This window comes from Palaemon carinicauda, chromosome 1 (assembly GCF_036898095.1).
Source record: "Palaemon carinicauda isolate YSFRI2023 chromosome 1, ASM3689809v2, whole genome shotgun sequence".
Classification (NCBI taxonomy): domain Eukaryota; kingdom Metazoa; phylum Arthropoda; class Malacostraca; order Decapoda; family Palaemonidae; genus Palaemon; species Palaemon carinicauda.
This window is the reverse complement of record NC_090725.1, coordinates 97,526,534-97,553,593: the sequence shown is the minus strand read 5'-3', so window position 1 is coordinate 97,553,593 and position 27,060 is coordinate 97,526,534. Positions and strand designations below refer to the sequence as shown.

The window sequence follows — 27,060 nt, the reverse complement described above, 5'->3', positions numbered from 1 at the left end:
TATCCCTTCCGTAGAATTCTGTCGGGCAACGGAGTTGACAGCTACATGATTATCGGGTAAGTATTTTCAAAAATTTATTTTACTAATGAAAATAACATTTTTCATTACTCTTAAACCACAGAAACATGGAAGAGATTTGGACGATGCGTGACCTTAGAAAATTTAATTAATAGTATGACTTGGGGGGGAAATTTCTTATAAACAGAGAATAGGTGAACCAGTGTGATGACTAGATGGGGGAAGAAGTAGGGACATGAACAGATAGTCAGGAAATTGATCAGTGTGGAAGTGGAAGGACAAAAACCTATAGGAAGGTCAAGGAAATTGTAAGAAAGTGACTAGTTGAAGACTAGCCTGATTCATTGAGAAATATATAGTTTAGTATAGAAGAGAATGAAGAGAACTAATTTAAGGTCTAATCCCATGAAAGAAATAGTTTCCCAGTAAATTAGACAGATAGTGTAGGGGGGGGGATGTTTGTGCTCCCACTTTTTTTTTACAGAGTATAAAAAAGTACTGTACTGTACTACCATTTTCCAAAAATCATTTTCTCTACTTTGTGTATGCAAATGGAGAGTTGAATTGGATACCGTATTTAAGGTATTATAGGTAAAGCTGTTGCCTCTTAGGTGTGCCAGAGAATTTTCGTTAGCAATGCCTTATATAATTCAAGTAATTCCCTCGAAAGTTTACATTTTATTTAAAAATTTCTTCCTCGTTTTGTAAATCTCATAATTATGTATCTTTTACAGGTAGTATGAACAAAGTTTCTTTATTCACATTAATTTTTGTTTCATCTGTTACCATTCTATGTACCAGAAAAAACCTTCTGTTTGATATTGTATCATGTTTTATAGAAGTTACTGCAAAAATTTTAATGAAAAGCATTTTCAGCATTCTCATTTCATTCATCTTTTGCAAATATTTCCATCAAATTACAGTACAGTTCTGCACTGTGAGTATTAGGTTTTGCATTATATTATTATTATGAACCTTTTTACAGAATAGCAGTCAATATTTCATGAATGAGGAGCCCCAGTTGTATATTTTTGATGACAGTAAAAAATCTTCATAGTAATAGAACATTATATTATGTACTGTTTAACTTATATTGAGTACTGTTTATTTTTGTTTGGCATTATCTCGAAATTTGGTTTTTAATATACAGGTAACAGAATTAAATGCTAAGGTTGACAATGAAAGTATTGCAGACTTTTATGTAAAAGGAGATTTGTTATAGGTTTTTGAGAAATTAAACTAAAATTTATGAAGTGTTATGGATTGACAGCAAGACAAGAATTAATCAACTTTGGCAAGCAACAGAGATGACTTTCTTGGGAGAAATTTATTCGACGACCCGTAAAGCCAAGCGAAACAGGTGAAGACTGTAAGATGCACCCCTTTATTTAATCAGACTTAAATGAATCTGGGAGACTAACCTTCAAATGAATATTTTTAAAGGAATGAGCATCTCATTATAAAAGGCATATTTATGAAATCTTTAAATATTTTCAAATTTGGGATAACACATTTTAAAAAATTAAAATATTTTGACTATTGTAATAATGATGTTTTTATGAATAGAACTTACCTGGCAGTTATATATATATATAGCTTAGTCTCTGACGTTCGGCAGAATTTTTAAAAAATCGCGGCAACCGCCGTGTGTTGGTTGTACGGTTAGGTGGTTAACAACCCTTACAGGGTGGTACTTGGAATCATTCACATTTTCTGTTCCTCAGATCATCTCTGCCGGCCGGATCGACAACATCGTTTGTCCGCCATTAGAGTTTTTCGTTTCGCTTTCCCTGTGTCACTGTACCGCTTTTGGTGAAGTACATTGATTGGGGATTTGGCAATCGTGTTTCTGTTTATTCTGATACTTTTTGGTTTTGTTTAATATGAGTGAGAAACTTCATTTTCATGTTTGTGCGAATGAGGAATGCAAGGTGAGGTTACCGAAAGTTTCGGTAGACCCGGACACGGTTTGTTTGGGTTGCAGGGGTTTTGATTGTGCACTGGATAATAGGTGCAAAGAATGTGAGACTTTGAATGAGAAAGATTGGTTAGCTATGAAGCGCTATGTGCGCAAATTAGAGCTAGATAGAGTAAGGAGAGCTTCTAGATCTAAATCTAAGTCTACTAGTGAACCTAGTTTAGATATTTCCATTGAACCTTTAATCAATTCCTCTTTGGAAGTTGAACCTTCCCCTGAGGTAGTAACTCCTACCCCATCTACAGGATCTGTATCTGCGGATGACCCTCGGTACGCCAGGATGGCGGCTGAGTTGAAGGCTATTAAAGATCAACTTGCGGCCTTAAAAGGTAAGATTGAGAGTGAAGTTAGTGCTTGTGAAAGTGCAGTGGAGGTGGCGACTGATCGACCCTGTCATTACCCTAGGTCTAGACCTCTACCAAGCTCCCAGGACCAAGGGAGAAGGTACGTCGACGACCGAAAGGGGGTGAGAGGTACGTATCCTCGGTCAGCCAACGCCTCAGACAATCCTGTTGCTTTTTGCCAGGCTACTCTTGACCGCCACGGAAAAGGTGTGTCGGATGTGATGGTGTCTTCCCCGAATCCCTCTCCCAGACGCAAATGGCAGTATGAGGCTTCGAGACCGACTAAGAGGAGGTAGAACCGAGATGATCAGTCTTGTTCTCACTCTCCCTGTTCTAGTAGCCACAAACCTTGTCCTTCAGAGGATGATTTGGACACCGTTCCTGTGAAGAGGACGAAAACAAGGGACGAAAGTTAAGAAAGATCGGCGAAAGATCCTTCTCCTTCTACCAGCGCTACTCTACAGCCGTCTCCTTCGGAACCGCAGGATCCAGCAGCGGTCGCTAAATCGTTTATGACGGTTATGCAGGAGCAACTTTTCTCTTTAGTCCAAGCTTTTAGCTGCCCTCCCTCCCAGTCGGACAGACGTAAGGACGACTCGTTACCTGTCAAGAGATCTGCTTCTAAGAGGGAACGGAGTTCCTCTCCAAGGGAACTTCTGCGCGCTTCGTCAAAGGCACAGCACCGCGCTTCTTCCTCATCTGCTTGCCTCCAGGACTCTTGCAATGTGCGACGTCAGGACGATTCCATTCTCACTCTCAGCGCCAGGATGATTCCATCTCTCGCTCTCGGCGCCAGGACGATTCCGTCTCTTGCTCTCGGCGCCATGACGATTCCAGCCTGCTTCTCCAGGGCGATGCCGCTTTTCGTCGCCAGGACGATTGCAGCTCTCGGCGCAAGGATGCTTCCTTCTCTCGGAGCCAGGACGCATCCGCCTACCGCCTCAAGAACTCTTCTAGCGCTCAGCCCCAGGACGCTCCCGACATGTGGCACCAGGACGATACCAGCGCTCGGCGCCAGGACGCAAGCGATTCTTGGTGTCAGGCTGCTTGCAGCCCTCTTCTACAGGACGCATCCTACGATTTTCCTCTTTCGTATTCAGGTGAACCTTCTACCCGATCGAAAGCTGTAGTAGAGGTGGGACAGGATCTTGATGTCTTAGAGGATGAAGACAAGCCTGCGGACGCAGCTGGCGGTTACAAGGTTCTCTCTCGCTTCCTCCTTGAGCTGAGCTGTATGGGGAGGAGTTTCAACCTTCTGCTCCTTGTTCTCCTCAATCACAATTTAGCAGGAAGAAGGCCAAGAAACACTCGGCCTTCATCAAAATGAAGCTCTCTATTTCTGCTAAGAAGGCTCTCGCTAAAGTGAACGAATGGATGAAGGAGCGCAGGCAATTGGTTAAGACCACCTTCTCTTTTCCACCAGCTCGACTTGCTTTGAAGGCGGGCATGTGGTACGAGACTGGAGAACCTCTGGGTCTGGGAGTTCCTGCCTCCTCCCAGGGTGACTTCTCTGGTATTGTGGACTATGCCAGAAGGCATGCCCTTAACTCGGCCAAGGTTATGTGGTTAATGTCTGAACTTGATCACCTCGTCAAAGGGATTTTCAGAGCGTTTGAGGTTTTTAGTTTTTTTGGACTGGTCTCTAGGGACTCTGGCCAGGAAGGCAGAGCAAATGGAGGTAACATAAGACCTGACGAGTATCATGTCTTGCATGGATAAAGCTCTTAGGGATGGATCTAATGAGTTGGCTTCCCTTTTTTTGGCAGGGGTCTAGAAGAAGAGGGCCCTGTTATGTTCCTTTGCTTCGAGATCTGTGACTGTTGCGCAGAAGTCTGAACTCCTTTACGGCCCCCTTTCACAATATCTCTTTCCTGAGGCCCTTGTCAGAGATGATATGCTTTCTCTTGTGCAAAAGGCCACTCAAGACCACCTATCGCTCTCGGCTCGAAAACCTTTGGCAGTCACTCCTTCGTCTCTGAAGAGAGAGGAGAGAAAATTCCAACAGCCCTTTCGAGGTAGGGCTCCTTCGAGATCAGACTTCAGAGGAAAAAGGCAGGAGTCAGGAGGAAGGACGAATAGAGGTTCGTTTAGCTCCCGCTCCAAGAAATGAAGTACAAGTCCTCCAGACAACGATAGGGGCAAGACTGTCACTTTTTTGGCAGGCTTGGAAGAAAAGAGGGGCAGACACCTGGTCCCTCTCGGTCATCAAGGAAGGATACAAGATCCACCTTTTGAGGAAGCCTCCTCTTTCAAATACTTCTCTAGCCTTAGTGGCTCAGTATGCAGATGCAGTGAAACAAAAGGCCCTTCTGGATCTAGTCAACCAGATGCTGGACAAGGGAGCGATAGAACCAGTTCTGGAGCTATCCTCCCCAGGCTTCTACAATTGCCTGTTTCTGGTACCCAAGAACTCGGGTGGATGGAGACCCGTTCTGGATGTCAGCTCTTTGAACGTCTTTGTGGAAAAGACGAAATTTACCATGGAGACGACTCAGTCTGTGCTGGCAGCAGTACGTCCAGGGGACTGGATGGTGTGTCTCGATTTACAGGACACTTATTTTCACGTCCCCATCCATCAGACTTCAAGGAAATACCTGAGATTTATGATCCAGGGCAAGTGCTTCCAGTTCAAGGCACTTTGCTTCGGTCTCAGCACTGCTCCTCAAGTCTTCACCAGGGTAATGGCGAACGTGGCAGGCTGGCTTCATCAAGAGGGGATAAGGGTATCCTTTTACCTGGACGACTGGTTGATTCGATCACAGTCGAAAGACAAATGTCTGGAGGACCTACAAAAGTAGTTCATGATGGCTCAAGAACTGGGCCTCGTCATCAATAGGAAGAAATCTCAGACCGAGCCGAATCAGACTATTCTCTATTTGGGGATAGTTCTGAATTCAGTTAATTTTCGGGCTTCTCCCTCCCAGGAGAGGCAGACCAAGTGCCTCGAGAAGGTCCGAGAATTCTTGAAGAAACAGAAGTGCTCAGCGAGGGAGTGGATGAGTTTACTGGGAACTCTCTCCTCGCTCAAACAGTTTTGTCTCTTTGGGGAGACTGCACCTCAGACCTCTTCAACACTTCCTATCAAAGGTGTGGAGCAGGAAGACACAGGAAGACTCCTTTTCCTTCCCCATTCCAGCAGAAGTCAAGGATCATCTGATTTTGTGGCTGGATCCAGCTTTGTTAGGAGAAGGGATCTCCGTGTACAAGAAGAACCCAGACCTAGTGTTGTTTTCAGACACGTCGGACTCAGGATGGGGAGCAACACTAGGAAGCAAGGAGGTCTCAGGCTCTTGGGAAAAGAGTCAGATCGGATGGCACATCAACAGAAAAGAGCTGATGGCCATTTTGTTAGGGCTAAAGGTCTTCAAAGACTCAGTGTCAGGGAAGATAGTGCGAGGTCAACTCAGACAACACCACAGCTCTAGCTTACATCAGGAAGCAAGGGGGGACTTACTCTCTGTCTCTGTTCGAAACAGCAAGGGAGCTCCTTCTATGGTCGAAGGAAAACAAGATAGAACTGTTAACAAGATTCGTTCAGGGACAGAGGAATGTAAGAGCAGACATGCTCAGCAGGAAAAGGCAAGTTCTTCCCACAGAATGGACCCTCAACCAGCAGGTCTGTCAGAGTCTCTGGAAGTTGTGGGGGAGACCTATAATAGACCTTTTCGCCTCCAACCAGAACAAGAGGATCCTCAACTACTGCTCCCTAGTCCCGGACAAGAATGCAATAGCGCTAGATGCCTACCTGATGGATTGGACGGGGATGGACACACATGCGTTTCCCCCTTTCAAGATCATCAATCTGGTCGTCAGGAAATTCGCTCTCCTCAAATCAGGACGAATGATCCTGGTAGCTCCATTCTGGCCAACAAGAGAATGGTTCACGTAAGTGGTGGACACGTTGGTGGACTTCCCAAGAAGCCTTCCTGCAAGTCCAAAGCTTCTCAAACAACCCCACTTTGAGAGGTATCATCAAAACCCTCTCGCTCTCAAACTGACTGCCTTCAGACTATAGAGAAGCTTGTCAGAGCGAGAGGATTTTCGGCACAAGCTGCAAAAGCTATCGCCAGAGCAAGGAGGGTCTCTTCACAAAGGGTCTACCAATCTAAGTGGGAAACTTTTAGAGTTTGGTGTAGGCAGCACAAAGTTTCCTCAACCTCTACCTCTGTGAGTCAAATTGCGGATTTTTTGTTATCCCTCAGACAGGATGCTAAACTGGCAGTTTCCACGATTAAAGGGTGTAGAAGTATGCTCTTAACTGTCTGTAGGCATAGAGGCTTAGATTTGTCTCAAAATAAAGACCTGCAAGACCTCGTGAAGTCTTTTGAGACAACTAAACAGGTTCAGTTAAGGCCCCCATCTTGGAACTTGGATGTGGTTCTGAAGTTTCTTTGCACCAAGAAGTTCGAACCCATATCGCAAGCTTCTCTTAGAGATGCGACGAAGAAAACCCTCTTCCTGATGGCTCTGGCCACAGCTAAAAGGGTCAGCGAGGTTCATGCTATTGAAAAACAAGTAGGCTTCAATCAGAATGGAGCGGTATGTGCTTTAAGGATTGACTTCCTCGCTAAGAACGAGAACCCATCAAAACCCTGGCCGAGGACTTTTGAGGTCCCTAACCTCATTAATCTAGCGGGTCAAGAGTAGGAGAAGCTCCTCTGTCTAGTTAGAGCCCTTAGAGCTTATTTATCTCACACTAAGAATGTTAGTGGCACCTCTAACTCCTTATGGTGTTCAGTGAAAGATCCGCAAAAACCCCTTTCGAAGAACGCTTTGTCTTTTTCCTGAGGGAGACTATAAGAGAAGCTCACCTCTTGTGTGAGGAAGAGCACTTCGGCCTTTTGAAAGCATAGGCTCATGAAGTGAGGGCTATTGTTACTTCGCTGGCATATCGTAAGAATATGTCAGTTAGGCAAATTATGGATGCAACGTTCTGGAGAAGCAACTCTGTGTTCGCCTCTCATTACCTCAGAGAGGTAAGAGTGGATTATGAAAGGTGTTACACCTTGGGCCCATACGTAGCTACAGCTTCTGTATTAGGCAAAGGAGTTACTACCTCCCCTCAACCTTAGCTTTTGTATACCTGTGTGTGGGTCGGTGTTTTTACGGTTGTCTGAGGACGTCAACTTGTGGTACAGTACCCTCAGTCTAGATAGATATTTGATATCTATTCTGCAAGGTTAGGTGGTTAGTTTTAGTAAGGTTGCAGTTTTTAATATAAGGGGCGAAGGTAGTTCTGAAGTGTAGTCAAGTTGTTGGGCTCACCCCGTTGACAGACTCGATTGAGTTGTTTTCAGCATGACAGGTCCACTCCTGGCTAACACTCCTAAGGGAAAGCGACTCAAGAGGCAGGAACCTTCGAATTCAGCTACCTTAGCAGGTAAGGAATCAAGGTGTTTTTTCTCCTGCAACTTTTTGTTGTTTTCCCAACGATGTTTACTGTCTGTCTCCCTCCTCCAAATGTGTGAATCAGCTGTATATATAACTGCCAGATAAGTTCTATTCATAAAAATGGAATTTTTATGATAAAACAAAGTTTTATGAATACTTACCTGGCAGTTATATATATATTCTAAGGCCCACCCACCTTCCCTCAGGAGACAGGTCAGGCAAAGATGATCTGAGGAACAGAAAATGGGAATGATTCCAAGTACCACCCTGTAAGGGTTGTTAACCACCTAACTGCACAATCACCACACGGCGGTTGCCGCAATTTTTGAAAAAATCTGCCGAACGTCAGAGACTAAGCTATATACAGTATATATATAACTGCCAGGTAAGTATTCATAAAACTTTGTTTTATCATAAAAACTCCATTGTAGCATGGACAAAGGACACTTATCTATTTCTATGTACACGCGCTTAACTTTCCAAAGAAATTGAAATAAATTATGTGAGGTTAAATGCTTTACTCAGGTTTTTAGTATGGTATTTCAGTAGTGATTCTTTTCCTTAATGTTTTTAAAACAGTATAATTTCATGAATCTTGCATTTAAATGATAAGCCATTAACTTTAAGGTGCCAGTTTCTTGACTTTATAGAAATATACTGTATATCTATGTGCTGTTCTTCCCCTTTCCCCTTATGCTAGGACAATGTGTCCATGCCTTACATCGATTCTTACTCTGACAAGAAGATGGCCGACCACCTTTGTATCAGTTTGATTAAGTGTGGACATTAGCAACATCACACATCTTGTATCTCACCATGATTAAGAGTTTTTTTTTTTTTTTTTTTTACAAATGAGGGGTAATATGTTGCATTAATAACCCTGTCAAATCAAAGGCTATACTTGGTCTTTTTATAAGTTATTAGGCAAGAAAATAGTTGACAAAGTCCTTCACAATATGTCAGGATTCTACTATTGCCTGTTTATTATTCCAAATGGTTGGGGGCAGGGTTACAGACCACCCTTAAACATTTCCTAGCTAAGCAAGTTTGTGTGGGTAACAAAATTTTCTATGGAGTCTCCAGCTTTAATGTTAGTATCAGTAAGAAGGTACAGTACTAAATGATTTCAATATATCATAATAGATGTTTACTTCCACATTCCAATTTATCAGCAGTCACAAAAGTGTTTACATTTTGCGTACAGTATAAGGAAAACTGTCCAAATTTACTGGCCTGTGTTTCTGCTTAAGGACTGCTTCTCAGGTCTTTAAAAATACGACTCCTGTAACCAAATGGTTGCATCTCGTAACCATTCAGGTTCTGTTCTATCTGGATCATTGATTCTTCATGGACTAATCCAAGGAAGAATGCTAAATTCACAAAAGCTTCTGTTGAATCTCTTCAGACATGTAGTGACTTAGGAAAATATGCTATGAAGAAGTTTATTCTTTTTCCTTTTCTAAAGGACTTATTTAAGGAGGAAGATAGAATCAGTTTGTGGGGGATCTTCTATAGAGGAGAGGATTCTATCTCAATAAGATTTTTAGCTGATTTTGCCTCATAGTTGGGTGAGGCTTCTCAGTTCTGTGACTTTTGGAGATATTTGTAGCTCGAGGACAAGACCTTTATAGATCCATCTCAATTATCCTTGGAACAAGTCTTTCAATCCAAGTCTGTAATGATTCCCACATTTTCGGAACTGGAGGGTTGTCTGATTAAGTGGGAAAATTACCAGCTTTTCTGTCAAGTGATCAGTCTGCATATTGGAAGTAATGGAGAGTGACCTTAGACAGCATATATCTTTCACTCCATTGGATTCAGCAGTAGGTTCTATTGCATATAAATTGTCTGGAACTTTTGGCTTTGTATGGAGCCATATGTGACGTAGAACAGTTAGTGATAGATATGGTCACTATGACATATGTGGAGGAACCATCTTGGAATCTATTTTTAATACTGTATCCAAAAATCTTGTTCACTGAACGTAAACCAGAAGTATCAGACTATTACCACTGTTTATTTCAGGGAAAATGAATGATACGGTAGATTAACTGGGCAGAAAACACAGAAAGGTCTGCCAAATTATAGGTCTCTTCATCCACTACTATGTCAAGAAGGGTGGAAATGATGGGGAAGACCAAACGTAAATATGCTTGCAACTAGCCTAAACAGAAAGATACACGTTTATTGTTCTCCAATTCTACACAAGATGGTATGAGAAATATATGCCATGTTTCTATAGTGTGACAGTATGGATCTATATGCCTTACTTTAGTATCTACGATAAGTTGATAATCAGCAAGTTTAGGAAGTGTCTGAATTACAAAATGTTTCTTATTTAGCTGTTCTGGCCCCAAAAGCCTTGGTCTCCACATCTGGGGCCACTATTGATAGAGCCTCTAAGGATGTTACCACTCAAATGAGATCTTCTCAAGTACTACCCTCAAGCTCAAATCATTACATCTAGCTCCCACTTGCTCAAGGTAACCAGGTTGATAGTCTCCACCTTATCATCATCTTTTCCACTGTACCGAGAAGCTGCTTTAGTCTACTTCATCTATTTATAATCCTTACATCATATTCCCCCGGTCTCACCCAACCCATATCCCTCCTCACCACATCCATCCATCTGATCTGTTGATGTTGCAGACTCCTCCTCCCCATCACTGGCATTTTGTTAGCTCTCATGATTGGTTCCACAACCTCCCTTCTTATTACATAGCCTTAGTATCTCAGACAAGCTTCCCTAACCTTTAAGAAGCCCTTCCCCACGACCTGTCAAAAGCTCTTCATTATTATTATCATTATAACTTGCTAAGCTACAACCCTAGTTGGAAAAGCAGGATGCTATAAGCCCAAGGGCTCCAACAGGGAAAATAGCCCAGTGAGGAAAGGAAACAAGGAAAAATAAAATATTTTAAGAACAGTATATAAACTAAAAAAAAAATTAATAAGAGAAGAGGAAGAGAAATAAGACAGAATAGTGTGCCTGAGTGTACCCTCAAGCAAGAGAACTCTAACCCAAGACAGTGGAAAACCATGTTACAGAGGCTATGGCACTACCCAAGACTAGAGAACAATGGTTTGATTTTGGAGTGTCCTTCTCCTAGAAGAGCTGCTTACCATAGCTAAAGTCTCTTCTACCTTTACCAAGAGAAAAGTGGCCACTGAACAATTACAGTGCAGTAGTTAACCCCTTGAGCAGAGAAGAATTGTTTGGTAATCTCAGTGTTGTCATGTGTATGAGGACAGAGGAGAATGTGTAAATAATATGCCAGACTATTCGGTGTTTTTTTAAGCAAAGGGAAAATGAACCGTAACCCGAGAGAAGGATCCAATGTAGTACTGTCTGGCCAGTCAAAGGACCCCATCTTGCTCTAGCAGTAGTATCTCAAGAGGTGGCTGGTGCCCTGGCCAACCTACTACCTACTTATGTTTTTGGCTGCAATAAGTATAGACGCACTGTTGCGCTTTTAATCAAACTTTCCCTTTTCTATTTCTTCCAGGGACTATATGCTGGCAGTTGCTTGCTTTAGTTGTGAAGCAAAGAGGTTCGTATGTGTGAGAAAGGGTGGACTTAACATCTGGTTTTCATTAAACCAGCTGTAGATCCACACTTTGTGCTTGCTATGGGTATGATTGTTTACAATCATCCCTGTGGGTCGAGTGTAGGTCGTGGCCTCCTGTACAGTGTTCCTTCTTCCGTTCGCTGAGTGTGTCTGCTACTGCCACTTCTGCGCTTAACTCCCTGGCTCGGTCCCCAGGGAGTATGCGTCAGGAGTAAGGAACAGTCAGAGATATGTTGGCGGGATTTTCAGGTTCTGGTGGCATATAGGGTAACCTCTAGTGCTTAAAGCACCCCTTCAGAGGTTGGAGGCTCTTTTCTATTTGTGCATACCGCTGACGACGAACCTGACTTAAGGAAAACTTAGGCTTCCTTATGTCTTTCAGGTAGGCCTTCTATGACTTGTTTAGGAGCAGGTAGCTAGGGCTACCTCTCTCTCTGGCTCTCCATTACCAGTGTCTCCCTTGGTGATACCAATGATGAAGGTTGTGGTCAGTGTGTTCATGGTGTCAGCGACTCCCAGTATATACGCAGTGGTTCTGCCCCAGGCATAGGAAAGCTCAGGATAAGAAGCGATGTGTTGACCCAGTGCCAGTTGTTCTCCATGTATTTCTCAACCCAATCACCCTTTGTTTGACCACTTCCCTTCTGCTGTCATCCCAACCCTAGTGTCTGGGGGTCCAGGGCCTCTTAACACCCACTTCCCTTTGAGTGTATTTACCTCTCCCCTGTGACAATGTTCCTCAATGTTGTGGTTTCTTTTGGAGAAACACCTGTGATTTATTTCCTTGGGGGAGCATTGTTGTTGTTGGTTATTTAGATCTCGACACCTCTGCTTGCAGAGCCATGAGGAAGGAATGTGTTCATTCTTCTTCATCTTTCAACTCCTCTTCCTCGTGGTCCTGTGCAACTTTTGACTTTCTAAAAATTGATTTAAGAAGAAAAAGTATAGGAAGAGGTCAAAGAAATGCAGTCCACTGTAGTAAGAAGGAGAGGGTTCCTTTCGACATTACCTATCTTTGGAGGTGGGAGAAGGACGGCACCCAAATAGCTCCCAGCCCAGTGGGGAACAGAGCCATGGTTCTGTCTCTCAGTCCCCCTGGTAACCAGGCAGAACAGGTGTGTATGACCCTATGTTGATGCCCTGGATCATGGCTCCACTCTTTGGACCCCCTGGGCCACGGCTCGGGTCCCCAGCTACCCCTGTAGTCAGAAGGGATAAGTTTGTACGACTGTGTGTTACGGCTCCACTTTGGAACCTCCTTTAATCCACAGTTTGGGTCCCCGGCTACCTTGATAGCCAAGTGGGACAAGTGTACGGTTCCACGTTTTAACTTCCCAGGTTAAAACAGGCACGCAGCCGTGCTCGTGACCGTAATCATGTGTCACAGACCTCAGGGTTGTGGCTCGGGTCTGCCAGCTACCTTTGAGTACATCATTACAACAAATAAACAAAACCCTTTGTATTCAAAGTGTACAAGCTAAGTTACTAATTGCTGTTTGGGGTAATAAGCTTAGAAGTATTTTTAAATACTTTTCCTTTGCAGTTAATTCTAGTGTTTTAGAAGGATGTATGTGTTTGTTAATTATAGAGGGAATGATGACACTGCTTCCTTTACTACAGCCTGTGTAGTTAGTTTTTGTTATATTAGGATTTCAATACAGTAATGCCTCGCAACACAAAATTAATTCGTTCTGGAGTGGTTTTCGTAAAGAGTTTTTTTTGTGTTGTGAGTCACATTTCACATGCAAATTCAAATTGCCCAGTTCGTTCCAAACCCTACAAAACACCACATTAATTCTTATAATACAGCTACAGTATAACCACAATGAAATACTGTACAGCCAAATACATTTGAAGCATTCAATATACCTAAACTAAATGTTAATACCTGTAAATCAAGTAGTTCAAAACAATTATTTTAAGGCCTCTTGGCTAGTACAGTGGTAATGTGTTTGCCTAGCATTTTCATGGTAGTAGATTGATCCCCACCCTGGACTGTGAATGTAAGTTGTTTACTGGGGAGGTCACTGCTGTGGTTAGGCAACACAGTAGGGAGTTGGGCTTGTCCGGCTGATGTTCTGGCGAGTATCTATTCTGATGAAACTGGAAGTGAAACCAGACACCTTAACCTTTACATCTAGGGGTTTTGGTGGCCGATGTGGTAACGTCCAGACTAGTGAATGCCAAACTGGGTTTTGAGTCCCACGCAAACTTGTTTGTTTCTTTGGTTGGTGCAACCGTACCATCCTTGTGAGCTAAGGATGGTCCTAGCTTGGGTGGAGAGGGGGGCTTGGGTACTGATCATATGTATATATGGTCAGTGTCTAGGGAATTGTCGTGCTTGATAGGGCAATGTCACTGTCCCTTGCCTCTGCCATTCATGAGCGGCCTTTAAACCTTTAAACCTTAAAGAGTTTGCCTTAGTTTTTTCACATATTTTCAATGAAAATGGATGAAAGCATTTTAGCACAAAACAGGTTTCTTTGTCCAGTAAGAGCTATTCAGTATTATTTGGAGAAAATTGCAGGTATTAGAGGTGGTATCCTTATTTAGTTTTGTGGGATTAAGGTCCCTAATTACCCAAGATGAAGTATGCAATATCATTCATAATTTTAATTTTTGGTCATAGAAGTCCATAAAGAATTAGAGATATACAGTACCGTATTTGATGGTCTATAAGACGTACGGGTACATAAGACGCACCCTCATTTTACCAGGTTAGATTCAGGAAAACAGTTTTAGTGTATGTAAGCATATATTGTTGTAAATAGTCTAGCTGTACATTGCACAAGCAGGAATATATCGTATATTTCCGTGCATAAGACAACCGTTAATGCATAGGCTAGCTTTTGTTGTATACATATAAATCCTAAATAGATTTAATAAAGACCATTTATATGATGCTTTTGGCATTGATTTGTTATTTTTTTCATCACCGATCATAACAAACAAATGAACGCATTTACTTATCTGTGTATAAGTTAGCTTTTGCTGGAACATATGTTACCAAGTATTGGTTATGAAATAATAATGTATCAAGTTTTTCCTAATAAACGCTGCCTAGAACAGAAAAAGGTTGTTTTGTTTGTTTCATTGCCAATCATAATGAACAAACAAACGCATTTACACATCCAAGCGATAACTAACAATACTAGGAGCTTTTAGTTAGGATGTTATTACAAAGTTTTGCTGCCCATGTCCCTCAAAATTTCTACACGTCGCATAAAAGAAAAGCCATTTTGTTTGTGTTTAGTCAACAATAAAGTACCGCTAATTAGTAAGATGTGACAGAGAAGATGGTACTTGATTGGAGAAAGAGTGAGGATAATTCGAATCATTGTGGATTTTTAATGAAAAATAGATTTGCTAAATCTAGATTTGATTACTACCGTTATTAACGATATCATTAAAATTATTGAAGGCTAAGGGAAAAGAAAGTTAAAAGATTGCTGAGAACGCAACCATAACTTGATGTTTTTTGTCAGCTGATGTTTAGAAACAAAAGTCACAGCATTTCAGTTTAAATTGCTTTAATGTTACCATTCATTTTTAAAGCACCAGTAATAATACAATAATACCTGCAATAGAAATAAGATAAGGATGCATGGAGTTTAGTGCAGGTAAAAGTACCTAGCGTAAGCTGGTTTATATTAGGCTAAGCCGATGGTAGGTCTCAAACTTTGCCTACAATGTATAAGATGCAGGGGGATTTTCTTAGCAAAGATTTTGGGAAAAAGTGCGTCCTATAGGTCGTCAAATACAGTATATCTAATAATAGGCTTGAAAATGAAGGTACATGGTTCGAGTTGGGCAATGACTTCCCTTTAATCTTGAGGAAATCTTCTTTTGGAAAGAGTTTTAGCAGCACCTAATTGGCATACCAAATTGGTTTTCACTACACAATATCTTACAGAATCATGGTTTGCTTATGAAGATTGCTAGACTCTATGCCCCATAATGGCTGCTAAGATGTGGTATAATTGATTTTCTAGTTCAGTTAATTTTTAGTTCCCTTATCTACAAGTACTGTATGTGGGGTTTTAATTTGATGATTAATTTGTTGTCAATTAAAGTATGATTTTGATCAAGAAATATCATTTAGACAAGCTGCAGTCCAGTATTTTTAATAGTTCAAAGTAATCTAAAACAGGTTAGTAAATCTTAACCATGGTCTATTGCTTAATCAAATTAAATTTGTCCAAGGTGACTTGCTTCACCGGCAACCCACCTCAAGTAGAGTTTGGGAGTCATTAATATGATCAGGGGAGGTTCATAGAAATAAATGGAATTTTAATGATAAAATTTCTTAAAAGTATAAATCTCCTGATGATTATATACATGCCCACCCTCCTCTCCACTGCCTCGTGGTGTCAAGACGATAGGGATAATTTCAACTTCAAAACTGTGAGTACAAAGAGACTGGCATGTCACTTACCACTAGAATGCTCCTTCCTACAGTAAGGGCATGGGTTTATTGGAAGAAAGTAAATGGGAATATTTAATTTTTTAAATTTACCGGTAAAGGTTGATTTAACCGAGCTTCTGTAGAAGAAGCAATATGAACATCAGGGGAGTATAGAAATGAGAAATTTTATAAGAATAATTTTTTCTTAAGAGATCATTTATCCTTCATAAGTTCACACTGGAACTTGTAATACTGGATAAGTTATTAACAAGGTGTGTGTAAATGCACTCAATTTTTCTCATTTGCACACATTAATATGTTAACATAAATAACATAACACTTAGTGTTTTATTATTATTACTTGCTAAGCTACAACCCTAGTTGGAAAAGCAGGATGCTATAAGCCCAGGGGCCCCAACAGGGAAAATAGCTCAGTGAGGAAAGGAAAAAAGGAAAAATAAAATATTTTAAGAATAGCAACAACATTGAAATAAATATTTTCTATATAAACTATAAAAACTTTAACAAAACAAGAAAGAGAGAAATTAGATAGAATAGCGTGCCCGAGTGTACCCTCAAGCGAGAGAACTCTAACCCAAGACAGTGGAAGACCATGGTACAGAGGCTATGGCACTACCCAAGACTAGAGAACACTGGTTTGATTTTGGAGTATCCTTCTCCTAGAAGAGCTGCTTACCATAGCTAGAGAGTCTCTTCTACCTTTACCAATAGGAAAGTAGCCACTGAACAATTACAGTGCAGTAGTTAACCCCTTGAGAGAAGAAGAATTGTTTGGTAATCTCAGTGTTGTCAGGTGTATGAGGAGAGAGGAGAATCTGTAAAAGAATATGCCAGACTATTCGGGGTATGTGTAGGCAAAGGGAAAATGAACCGTAACCAGAGATAAAGATCCAGTGTAGTACTGTCTGGCCAGTCATTGGACCCTATAACTCTCTAGTAGTAGTATCTCAACGGGTGGCTGGTGCCCTGGCAAACCTACTACCTACTTACATGCCTAGATTTTGGGAATGCTTATAATTATGTCCCCTTTAAACAATTTTCTTGTTTATCAAGGTTTTCATTCTATCATTTTTTGTAAAAGGAATGATATATACTATTTACCGTATACTGGGTGCATGATAAGGGTTCTTGATAGCAAGTTCTAGAAAGTATCATATGGATTTTGCTTTCTAGCTGTGTAGCTGACAGTATTTTATTAGTGTTTTATTAAAATTTTTGTTACAAATTGTCAACTAGAAAGACATCTGCCTTTGTTTACTCATGATTTTTGTGAGTTGGATAAACAAAGTAAGGTATAAATATGACTCTTTTTTTTTTTTTTTTTTCATTATCTGCTTAACTTAATCCCAGCATTATAGGCTTGTGTCTAGAAGCTCAAGGCATAAGTAATTGACTTTTAAGGATGTTTCCTCCTGCCTTTTAAAACAAAAGGTTACTTCCTATTGTGAGACAAGTTGAAGACTCCAATTTGATAATTTTAGTAGGAACACTTCCATATAGAATAGCACTCATAATTTAGAAAACTTATGAGAAAGAGAAAACTCCAGTGTATTATTCTGAATGACATCATACTTCCTTATCTTTGGTAGTATTCAAAGCGAAGTAATTAATGTTTGTGTTCAAACTCATGGAGTTGTATGTTGACATAAGTTGTAGTTTATATATATCTCAATTTGTCTTTGTAACTGATGTGATAGACACCTGTTCTCTTGGTGCACGGTCATCTCTTTTTAGATTCATTTATTTTCTGCGGTAGATTAGAGAATTTTCTTATCTTCTGTTCCTTTCTTTGAATTTGTCTGTTGAGCTATGCCTTGAAGGCACTTTTGCATTGTTGGGTTTCAAAGAGTTTGAAGTATATTGGATACTTTAATATGCCCTTTAATTGCATGTAAAGTATGAAACTTGCATACATAAGGAATCTTGTGGTAATGGTGTATTGAAAGGAATTTAACGATGGTGGAAGTTTTAATTACTATTATAGAGTAAGATGTATATCATGTCTAATAAATTATGATCCACGTAGTGTGGCAGTATTAAAGGTTCTTTGCAGCATCTCTTAGGCTTCTAACTACATTGCTTTATGTCCTTTTAATTTTCTTCCATTACACTTGGTCTCATGAGAACTTTGGAACCAGAATAACTTTTGGGTTCTAATTTTCCCCTTTCATTTAAAAAAATATCATTTGAGCCAGACCTCCAGTAGTTTATAAACATAAATCATTGATCTAATTAAACCTGTGTATAGTAATGATAGTTATAACATATAATGATTATTTAATTTTTTTGCAGAATTAGCTTCTCAATATGAAGTCATGTATGGTATATGTGCTGTAGTTGTAAGCATTAGTTAGTGTTCTACAGATGCTCAATGATTTTGTGATATTGACATGATTATGTTGTAGTTTTTTCATTCTAGTTTTTGGAAAGGAGCTAGATTTAGTACATTACAAGATGCCAGGTTATATTTGATTTGCAATTAATGGTTAAGTGAGTGACAAGCAGAAATAGTATCAATCATGCAAGTCAGTAGAATTCTCTTTTCCTGGTGCATGAATACTGACCTATCAGAAGACATTGTTGTATGTTGAAGCAAGACTTGGTTCAATATTTTGATGTTTTTGATAATTTTAAGTATGTGGAAATTTTCCATAGATGTGACCCATTAATTTTTTGTTAGTTTTTGTCCCAAGGTGTGTTAACTATATCCTATTACATGGGAATTTTTTATACTGCATTCATGTGTTTAAAATTGTGAATTGCTCAGTGAGATATTTTAAAGTTAGCACTTTGAATATCTTCCATCTTTCAATCATCTATTGTAAATTTGCTTTCTTTTGCAGTATTTCTGCTTTCTATTCCGCTGGATCACCACCACCAAATAATCCACCAACACCAGTGTTCAGTCCAATGGATTCTAGTCCAAGTAGTTGCAAGCCTCATCCTGAGCGTATTGCGCGTAAGTCCAAAAATGGTCAGTGTCCCTTTAGTTTTGTTTTTGAGGTTCCTAGTTTTTCAAGTGTCCTCCATAAGTTTTGAAGGTAAGTTGAAAATTTCAAGTTATGAGGTAAGATGCTAATGAATATTTCTTGTATCAGGTCATATTTTATAGCCCTCTCCTAAAGTGTAATAAATTATTAGCATGCTTGTTTTTCTCACATGCATTCACTGGTTACCCTGTTAATCATCCTTTAGTTGGTCCCCGTAGATGAAATATTGACTAAAAATCCAAAAAATAAAAAATAGTACCTTTTTCATTTATAATGGTTTTTGAATTCTGAAATGAAGTTCCTTTAAATACGAATAAAAAGTAATGGATCCGTGTCAGTTTGATTGGTATATATCAAAAATGAAAATGTTCAAGTGAGCCCTGTCGGCCATTTCTAAGTACAGCAAATGTGATTTAACAGATATACCAGTAGCTTGGTAGAAATTATAATCTTATGCATACTTTTAACAGCTTTATTAACACTCGTTTGTTCCAACACAGAGTACTTACCTAGAACTACTTTCTTAGGAGTTACTGGTAACTCTTCCCAACCGACCAGAATTTTGTGTAGTTTACCCTATTCCCGTTTTCTATGGGGGTAGTGATATGCGCCCTGAGGCGACCCGGGGTCGGAGAGCGTGCTAGCTCAGGTCGTGTTCCTCAGTAAGTTTCTGGTCGCGACGTGATTACCATCTCGCCGCGCTCTCTCTTACCCAGTGCGACCCTTTGTGTCTACCACGCGGTCCCCACGTGTCCTTATCCTTATCCTTTCCTCTATGTCCCTGTGTCTCTTGGTGTGTTAGTGTTTCGTTATGGAGCATCCCCGCCGTTGCCCTGGGCCTGTGGCCGGTAAGTCTTGTAGGGCTTTCCTCTCCAAGCCCGAGGTTAACCCCCACTCACTGTGTTCGTCATGTAGGGGCAAGGTGTGCTCCCCTACCACCAGGTGCTCGGAGTGCGAGTCCTGGAGCGAGATCCAGTGTGTCCTTTATGGCACGAAGAAGAAGAAGGCGGCCAAGAAGTCGCCCAAGAAAGCCAACGTGTCTTCTTCTTTGGTGTCTCCAGATGCCTCGTCGGAACGAGGCTCCCTTCCATCTTCCCCTACCCAGAGTAGGGGACGAGGTAAGTCCGTTGCGGGGAAGCGGCCCATTGCCCTTCCCCAGGAGTCTGCATTGTCTGTGGGGGAAGATTCTGGTGTGATACAGGCATGTGAGGGGCCTGAGGGAGGTGTGGGAGTGTGTGTGGGAAACGAGGTCCTGGTGCCCGCAGGGCCCGTCTCTACTGAAGACCCTATGTGGGGGAAGTCGGGTGCTACCTCTTCTACCTCTTCGGGCGGCGTTGCAAGAACAGATGTTGTCCATGATCTCCAAGGGAGCGTTGGAACCAGTTGAAGATCCCGGCCCGGGGTTCTACAGCAGGCTCTTCCTGGTGGAGAAGGCCACAGGGGGGTGGAGGCCAGTAATAGACCTGTCGGCCCTCAACAAGTTTGTGGCAAAAACGGACTTCAAGATGGACATTGCGAGGACAGTGTTGGCCGCCTTGAGAGAAGGGGACTTCATGATATCCCTGGATCTCAAGGACGCTTACTTCCAAATCCCCGTTCACCCCTCCAGCAGGAAGTTCCTCAGGATAAAGTGGGATACCCGAGTCCTGCAATTCAAGACCCTTTGCTTCGGACTGTCGACAGCCCCTCAAGTGTTTACAAGAGTTTTCACGACGGTCTCCGTATGGGCACACGAGCAGGGCATTCGCCTGATCCGATACCTGGACGATTTGTTGCTTCTTTCTGCCTCAAAGGAAGAACTGAGGGAGCAAGGCGCAAAGTTGCTCCGTCTCTGTAAAGAATTGAGTATCACAGTCAACTTAGAAAAGTCCCAGTTGAGTCCCACCACCAGGATGACCTACTTGGGGATGGTCCTGGACACACGATTAGTGTGAGCTTTCCCCTCATTGGAGAGGTTGGAAAACCTGGAGTGAGTTCTGCAACCCTTCCTGACGGACCAACCCAGGAGGGCCAAGGATTGGCAGAAGTTGTTAGGCCACCTAGTGTCGTTAGAGAAGTTAGCACCACAGGGGAGACTCAAACTCCGGGCAGTGCAATGGAACCTGAAGGAACACTGGACCCAAGGAAGAAATCCCCACAAGGTGGTTCCGGTCTCCCCAGAAGCGAAGGTGGTCCTATAGTGGTGGCACGACAGAATGAACACCGAGAAGGGATGCCCTTCGCACCCGACCCTCCGGAGGTGCTATTGTTCACGGATGCATCGAAGGAAGGTTGTGGGGCTCACCTACTCGACAAGTCGACAAAAGGAAAATGGTCGCGCGAGGAAGCAACGCGACACATAATCATTCTAGAGATGATGGCCGTACTGAGGGCGAGTCAGGAATTCGTTCACCTCCTCCGGGGGAACACCGTGGCGTTAATGTGCAACAACGCCACGGTAGTAGCCCACGTAAAGAAGCAAGGGGGTCTAAAGTCGAAAGAGCTATGCGCGTTATCGACAGAACTATAGAACTATTAGAATGGGCTGTAAAAGAAGGGATCGATTCACAGGAAGGTTCATCCCAGGAAAGAAGAATGTCCTGGCAGACGGCCTCAGCAGAGTAGGCCAGGTGATAGGGTCAGAGTGGACTCTACACCCGGGAGTAGCTCGGGCAGTCATACTGAAGTGGGGCGTTCTCCGGTAGTGGACCTTTTCGCCACACGTCTGAACGCCCAGCTCCCCGTGTTCTGTTCTCCAGTCCCAGATCCATCAGCGGCGTTCGAGGACGCCTTCCAACACCCTTGGGACGGCCTCGATGTGTACGCCTTCCCTCCCTTCAGGATGATCAGGCAAGTCCTCAACAGGGTGAGAACAACAGCCAACCTCCAGATGACTCTGGTTGCGCCTTGGTGGCCGGAGAGGGAGTGGGTCGCAGACCTAAAAGAACTGGCCCTTCTTCCTCCTTGGCCGCTTCCAGACAGGCCAGACCACCTCCGTCAGCCCCACTTCCAAAGGTTTCACGAAAACCCTCGGTCCCTCCGCCTTCACGCGTGGAGGTTATCGAGCGGCTCCTGAAGAAGGATGGATACTCATCGAGGACCGCAGCGAGGATGTCAGGTTACTTAAGGCGTTCCTCAATCGCAGTCTACCAGGCAAAATGGGCAGTCTTCTCAAAATGGTGCACTTCCCGGGATATCAAACCCTTGGGGGCTTCGATTCACGACATAGCGGACTTCCTGGTGTACCTCAGAGACGATGTGGGCACTTCCATTCCAGCCATAAAAGGAGTACGTGCAGCATTAGGTTAGGTCTTCCTCCTAATGGGCATTGATTTAGGGGGCTTCCCGACACATCTCGATGCTCATCAGGAGTTTTGAGCATTCATGTCCCCCACAAGAGGTGAGGGTACCGCAGTGGGACCTAGCTAGAGTACTCAAAGCCCTGTCAGAACCGCCCTTTGAGCCCCTCAAGGACATCCTGGATAAGGAACTCACCCTCAAAACAGTCTTTCTCTTGGCCCTGGCTTCGGCAAAGAGAGTTAGTGAGTTACACGGACTATCGTACGAGGTCTCACACTCAAAGGGGTGGCGTGAGGCTTCGTTTAATTTCGTCCCTAGCTTTGTGGCCAAAACACAGAACCCGGCTTGTTGGGATCCTCAGTTCGAGGGCTTTTTGGTGCCAGCGATCCCTCGGTCAGACAACCCTAAAGACTTGTTCTTATGCCTGGTCAGAGCAGTAAGGAAATACCTGGAAAGGACATCCAAGCTCCGACCTGAGATCAAGAGTTTATTCGTTTCGACCGGACGTGTGAAGAAACCAGTCTCCAAGAATTCAATCTCCTTCTGGCTACGCAAGTGATCAAGAGGGCTTACGATGCCTCAGGAACCCCTCTCTCAGGCAAACCAAGGCCTCATGATATTAGGGGTCTTAGCACCTCCCTAGCCTTTGAGAAGAACATGGCCGTGGGCCAAATCCTGAAAGCGGGTACCTGGTCCAGACAGTCCACGTTCACGGAGCACTACCTGAAGGACTGTTCTAGGAAATCCTTGGACGGGTTCGCCCTTGGTCCGGTCATTTCGGCCCTTCAAAAGATTTAAGGTCATGGCCCCGGGAAAACCGGGGGCGGTAAGCCAAGAGACACATGTTCATCCCTTACCTTTCCCCTTATCATCCTTCCCCTGGCCCTTAATCCCCTGCGTGGAAATGACTCAAAAGGCCCTAGCGGCCAGGATATACGTCTTCAGCAAGGAATACATCTTGGAAGTGTTTGTAGAGAGGTAAGCCACTTAGACACTTAAGATAGTTTTTTGGGTAGTTTCCCCTATTTTCATACAGTTTTCTAGTAGTGGTTGTCGGAACCTAGTCTCCTATCTCGGTTCCTTTTCCCCTCGTGCTTCCAACCTTCGGTCCCTAGTCCCTGCAGGACACTCCCACCTCCTTAAGTTTAAGTCTCCTAAGAAAGTAGTTCTAGGCAAATACTCTGTGTTGGAACAAATCACAAATTTTTAAGAAATTTGTATTTTTCCTAACATACTTACCTAGAACTACTTTCGGGTTATGGCCCACCCATCCTTACCCGAGGGCCCTGCAGGGCTGAGGAGAACCTTTCCGATGAAACTTACTGAGGAGAATGACCTGAGCTAGCACGCTCTCCAACCCCGGGTCGCCTCAGGGCGCGTATTACTCCGCCTGAGGTTTGAGGTTACCCCCATAGAAAACGGGAATAGGGTAAACTACACAAAATTCTGGTCGGTTGGGAAGAGTTACCAGTAACTCCTAAGAAAGTAGTTCTAGGTAAGTATGTTAGGAAAAATACAAATTACTTAAAAATTTGTGATATTAACTACTGAATTTTTTTTACATTTTGTTAAAATTTCTTGTTGTTCTGTATTTAAATGGAAAATTAGCAATAATATTCATTTCAGTATTTACCACTAGCAGTCTAGTATGGCCTTTTTAATGGAAATATTCATCCTAGAGTTCCTAGATAAAGCCAATAAAAATAAATCATTGAACTCTCATAAGGTGCATTCATAGGTATCTACAAGTAATTAAAATCTGAGCTTGTTAGTTATTGTTCTGATATTTTATGATTTTTTTTGTGGTTAATATGCTGTGTGGTCTCCAAGGACTTTCGTGTTAAATGCTAGAACAGGAAATGTATTATGACAAAAGTTCCCCCAAAATATTGTCTTCTTAGCTCTAGCCTCCAGGGCTAGTTTATCAATGTGCAAAACACGGACTCCGTATGTACAAGGGAGACCCATGGGTTCAGACTCTATTGAATGTCACGGGTCCTCTATTGGTGAAATTCGTCTTACTACTGATGGCACGTCATCACTGAGAACCAATACTAATACAGTACAGTACTATATACGATACTAACTTGGTACTTTGTTTGCACCCAGCTACCATATTTGTTTTGTCATTTCTACCATAAGGTGCTTTTCCTGCATACTTGTATGCGACAATTTTTTCAGGCTCCTCCATCAACTTTTAAGTTAAGTACAGTTGATTACCTTCTGAATTTATTATTTGATATTTCTAGCAATAGTGTTAGTGCAGTAAAGGTACTGAAATTTATTCGTGTTTGGTGGTTTTGTTTTCAGCTTGTTAACTCTGTGTAAAATGCCATTATAGTTTCCGTCTTCATGGCAGTATGGGAAATGTTTATGTTAAAAAGTTAAGCTTGTCTTTACGTCATATGAATGTTAACACAGTTTTCATAAAATTGTTAGCCTAGCGTAAGTTGTGGATCCTTTTTAGGTAAGTTTTAGGCTAACGTAGCCTAGAGTTTTTTGCAGATACTAGCATATGACTCCTTTACAGTTCTGGCTAATGTAGCCTACAGTAGAGTTGTTTGCAGATGCTGGTGTAAAAACCGTTCTGGCTTTTCATGTCGGCATGGAAAGTATTTTATCACCTCTTCACTTTCTTTGAAACTTTCATCAAGCTTTGATATAATTTGTTAGCCTAGTTAAGTCTTGATCTTTATAGTAGGTTTTTAGGCTAAGAGCCTTTTGCTGTTATTAGCATATAATGCCCTTACCAAAGACTGTCACTGTGCCTTTGGTCCCTTCTCCACTATCCATGATCCTTCATACAGTACATTCAAGTTGGGTTGGTAAGGTCATTCAGAGAAGACTTTTGTGTTTTGGAAATAGTCTCCTTAGTTTGCACCAATTTACATGAATGTTTTGGAACTGATGACAGTTTTCCTGATGCTGAAGAAGTTCAATCTGATAAGGAACTGTCAATTAAAGATTTTCATTGGCAACTGAGTGGTAGTCTGTTGTCTAAGCTGGAAGGATCCTGCTCAAGAATTCTCAATGCAGTAATTTTCCTGATAAAGCTCTTTTGGATGAAGTTTTTTATTCCTCTCCCTGATTTACCTATGAGCTTTCTGAACGTGTTAGTGGAGGGCCCTCGACACAAAATGGACATGGGATCAGAGCTCATTTCAGGAGATCCTCCCTCAAGATTATCCTGTATCTAAGTAGGACTCTTTATAACAAAGAAGAATCACAAGCTTCTGCTTTACATAGTTCCAAATGTAGATTCACAGGCAGTTACAAGGGCTGCCTTGAACCCAGACTGGTCCATGATTCATGTTTCCTATATCGAGTATGACTACGCAGGTTCTGAAGATCTTTCCAAAATTTTCAGGAACACTTGTGCTTGTGACTCCACAGTAGTCAACCAATCCATTGTTTCCCCTACTTCAGTGTCTGTTAGCATGGCTGTAGTAGAGAGTAGGGAGCTGGAATATATATATGCTTCTCACTACCGTAGCTGACCCTGAATATTCACGCTTTGATTTTCTCTCTTATTTACATATTTTTTCAGATTGTGACATATTTGGTGGGATATAAGAGGTCCTTGTCCACCAGACAGTGCTAGTTAATATGGAAATCATTGATTGACTTCCTAAGGGATAGATCTCCATGCATCTCCATGCCCATGCCAGATAACCCAAAACATCTTGGCTTCCTTTCTGGTTCACCTCTTTGATGATAAGAACTTAAGCTATCAAAAATTTGTTAAGCAAATCTTCATTGAAAGAACATCCAAAGCAAGCTTATATCATTGATATACATACAGACATGTTGCATAAGATTACTCAATCTTTTCCTTTACAATGACCATCCCTACCAACTCCTGTCTTGGTTTCTTATTAGATTGCTAGAATTTTTGGCCAAATTAGTTAATTCTATTGTATTTCTTGGAGTTACACCAGAAGGCTATATGTGTCTAATACCTTTAGCCTAGTGAGCAAGAGTTTGTGAACTTGCAGCATTATGTAGAGAACAGGAGTTCTCACCATCACTTCGAGCATCGGATTTTTAGCCAAAAATTGAAGCTTCTCTAGCGGTGGGATCCCCTTTATATCACAGCATTATAATCTGGGAATGACATCTCTATTCTGTGTCTACTCGGGTATCGTCTTCAGAGGTCTACGTCTTCAATATGTAATTTGTTTCAAAATACCCAGAACAACAAGTGCCTTTTTACAGGTGCTATTCATATCCTAGCAACCTTCCTTAACAAAAAAGCTGATCCTGTCTCCATTCCTAAAATCCACATAAATGGAGTTAGTTTTTTCTTTGCCCTTTTTTCTAATATGTAATTTCAGAACAAACAGTTTTACAGATTGGTTTGGGCATAGTGTGTTTATAAGAAACTAACTGAAACAAATCCAAGCAGTGCAACATGCAGGTGTGGTGCTTGGTGAAGGGAATTCGAGTGTAGAGGGGACACCTCATCTAGTCCCTTGACAGAAGCACCATGATGGGCATCTAGCTCCCTCCCCAGGGATCTACTCTTCTGACTTGTTACTTTTTCTTCTCACCTATGTCTGCATGAATTGGATATTTTCTCGGTTGTAGATGGTATGAGTCCCTGAGGACTAAACAGCACATGATGAAGGAAAGGGGGACATATTAGTTTTACTAATATGGGAGCACACAAAGTTCCCAGGTATTATTTGCTCCAGTATTAGTATTGGTTCTCAGTAATTATGTGTCATCAGTGGTTAGAAGAATTTAAGTATTGGAGGTGCTGTGATCTGTTCAATACTGTATAGCCGTAACCCGTGGGTATCTCTTATACATACTGAGAGTCCATGCTTAGCACCTTGATAGACTGGCTTTGGAGCTGTGTAGACAATATTTCTTTTGTATTTTTGTCATACTGGATTCTCTGTTCTAACCTTTAACAGGAAAGTCCTTGAGGACTACATAGCACTTCCCCAAAATTAAGTTTTCCGTACGTCAAAACACATTTTTTTTTAGTCAAATTTATCTTTGTATGTGTACCATACTTCTGATTGATCTTTGAAATTGATGACAACAGATCCAGTTCAAT

General features: G+C 41.9%; 1 protein-coding gene across 6 annotated transcripts in view; it reads left to right on the top strand.

Moving 5' to 3' along the window:
- AMPKalpha (AMP-activated protein kinase alpha subunit) overlaps positions 1-27,060 on the top strand; it is a 238,031-nt gene that overhangs the window by 93,467 nt on the left and 117,504 nt on the right. For 2 of the 6 annotated variants that reach the window (XM_068382854.1, XM_068382869.1), the window contains exons 10-11: positions 1,289-1,378; positions 18,570-18,700. In XM_068382854.1, the coding sequence (XP_068238955.1) occupies positions 1,289-1,378; positions 18,570-18,700 (221 nt within the window). The remainder of the gene's footprint in view (positions 1-1,288; positions 1,379-18,569; positions 18,701-27,060) is intronic. The other 4 variants (XM_068382861.1, XM_068382885.1, XM_068382877.1 and 1 more) reach the window with 3 other exon arrangements.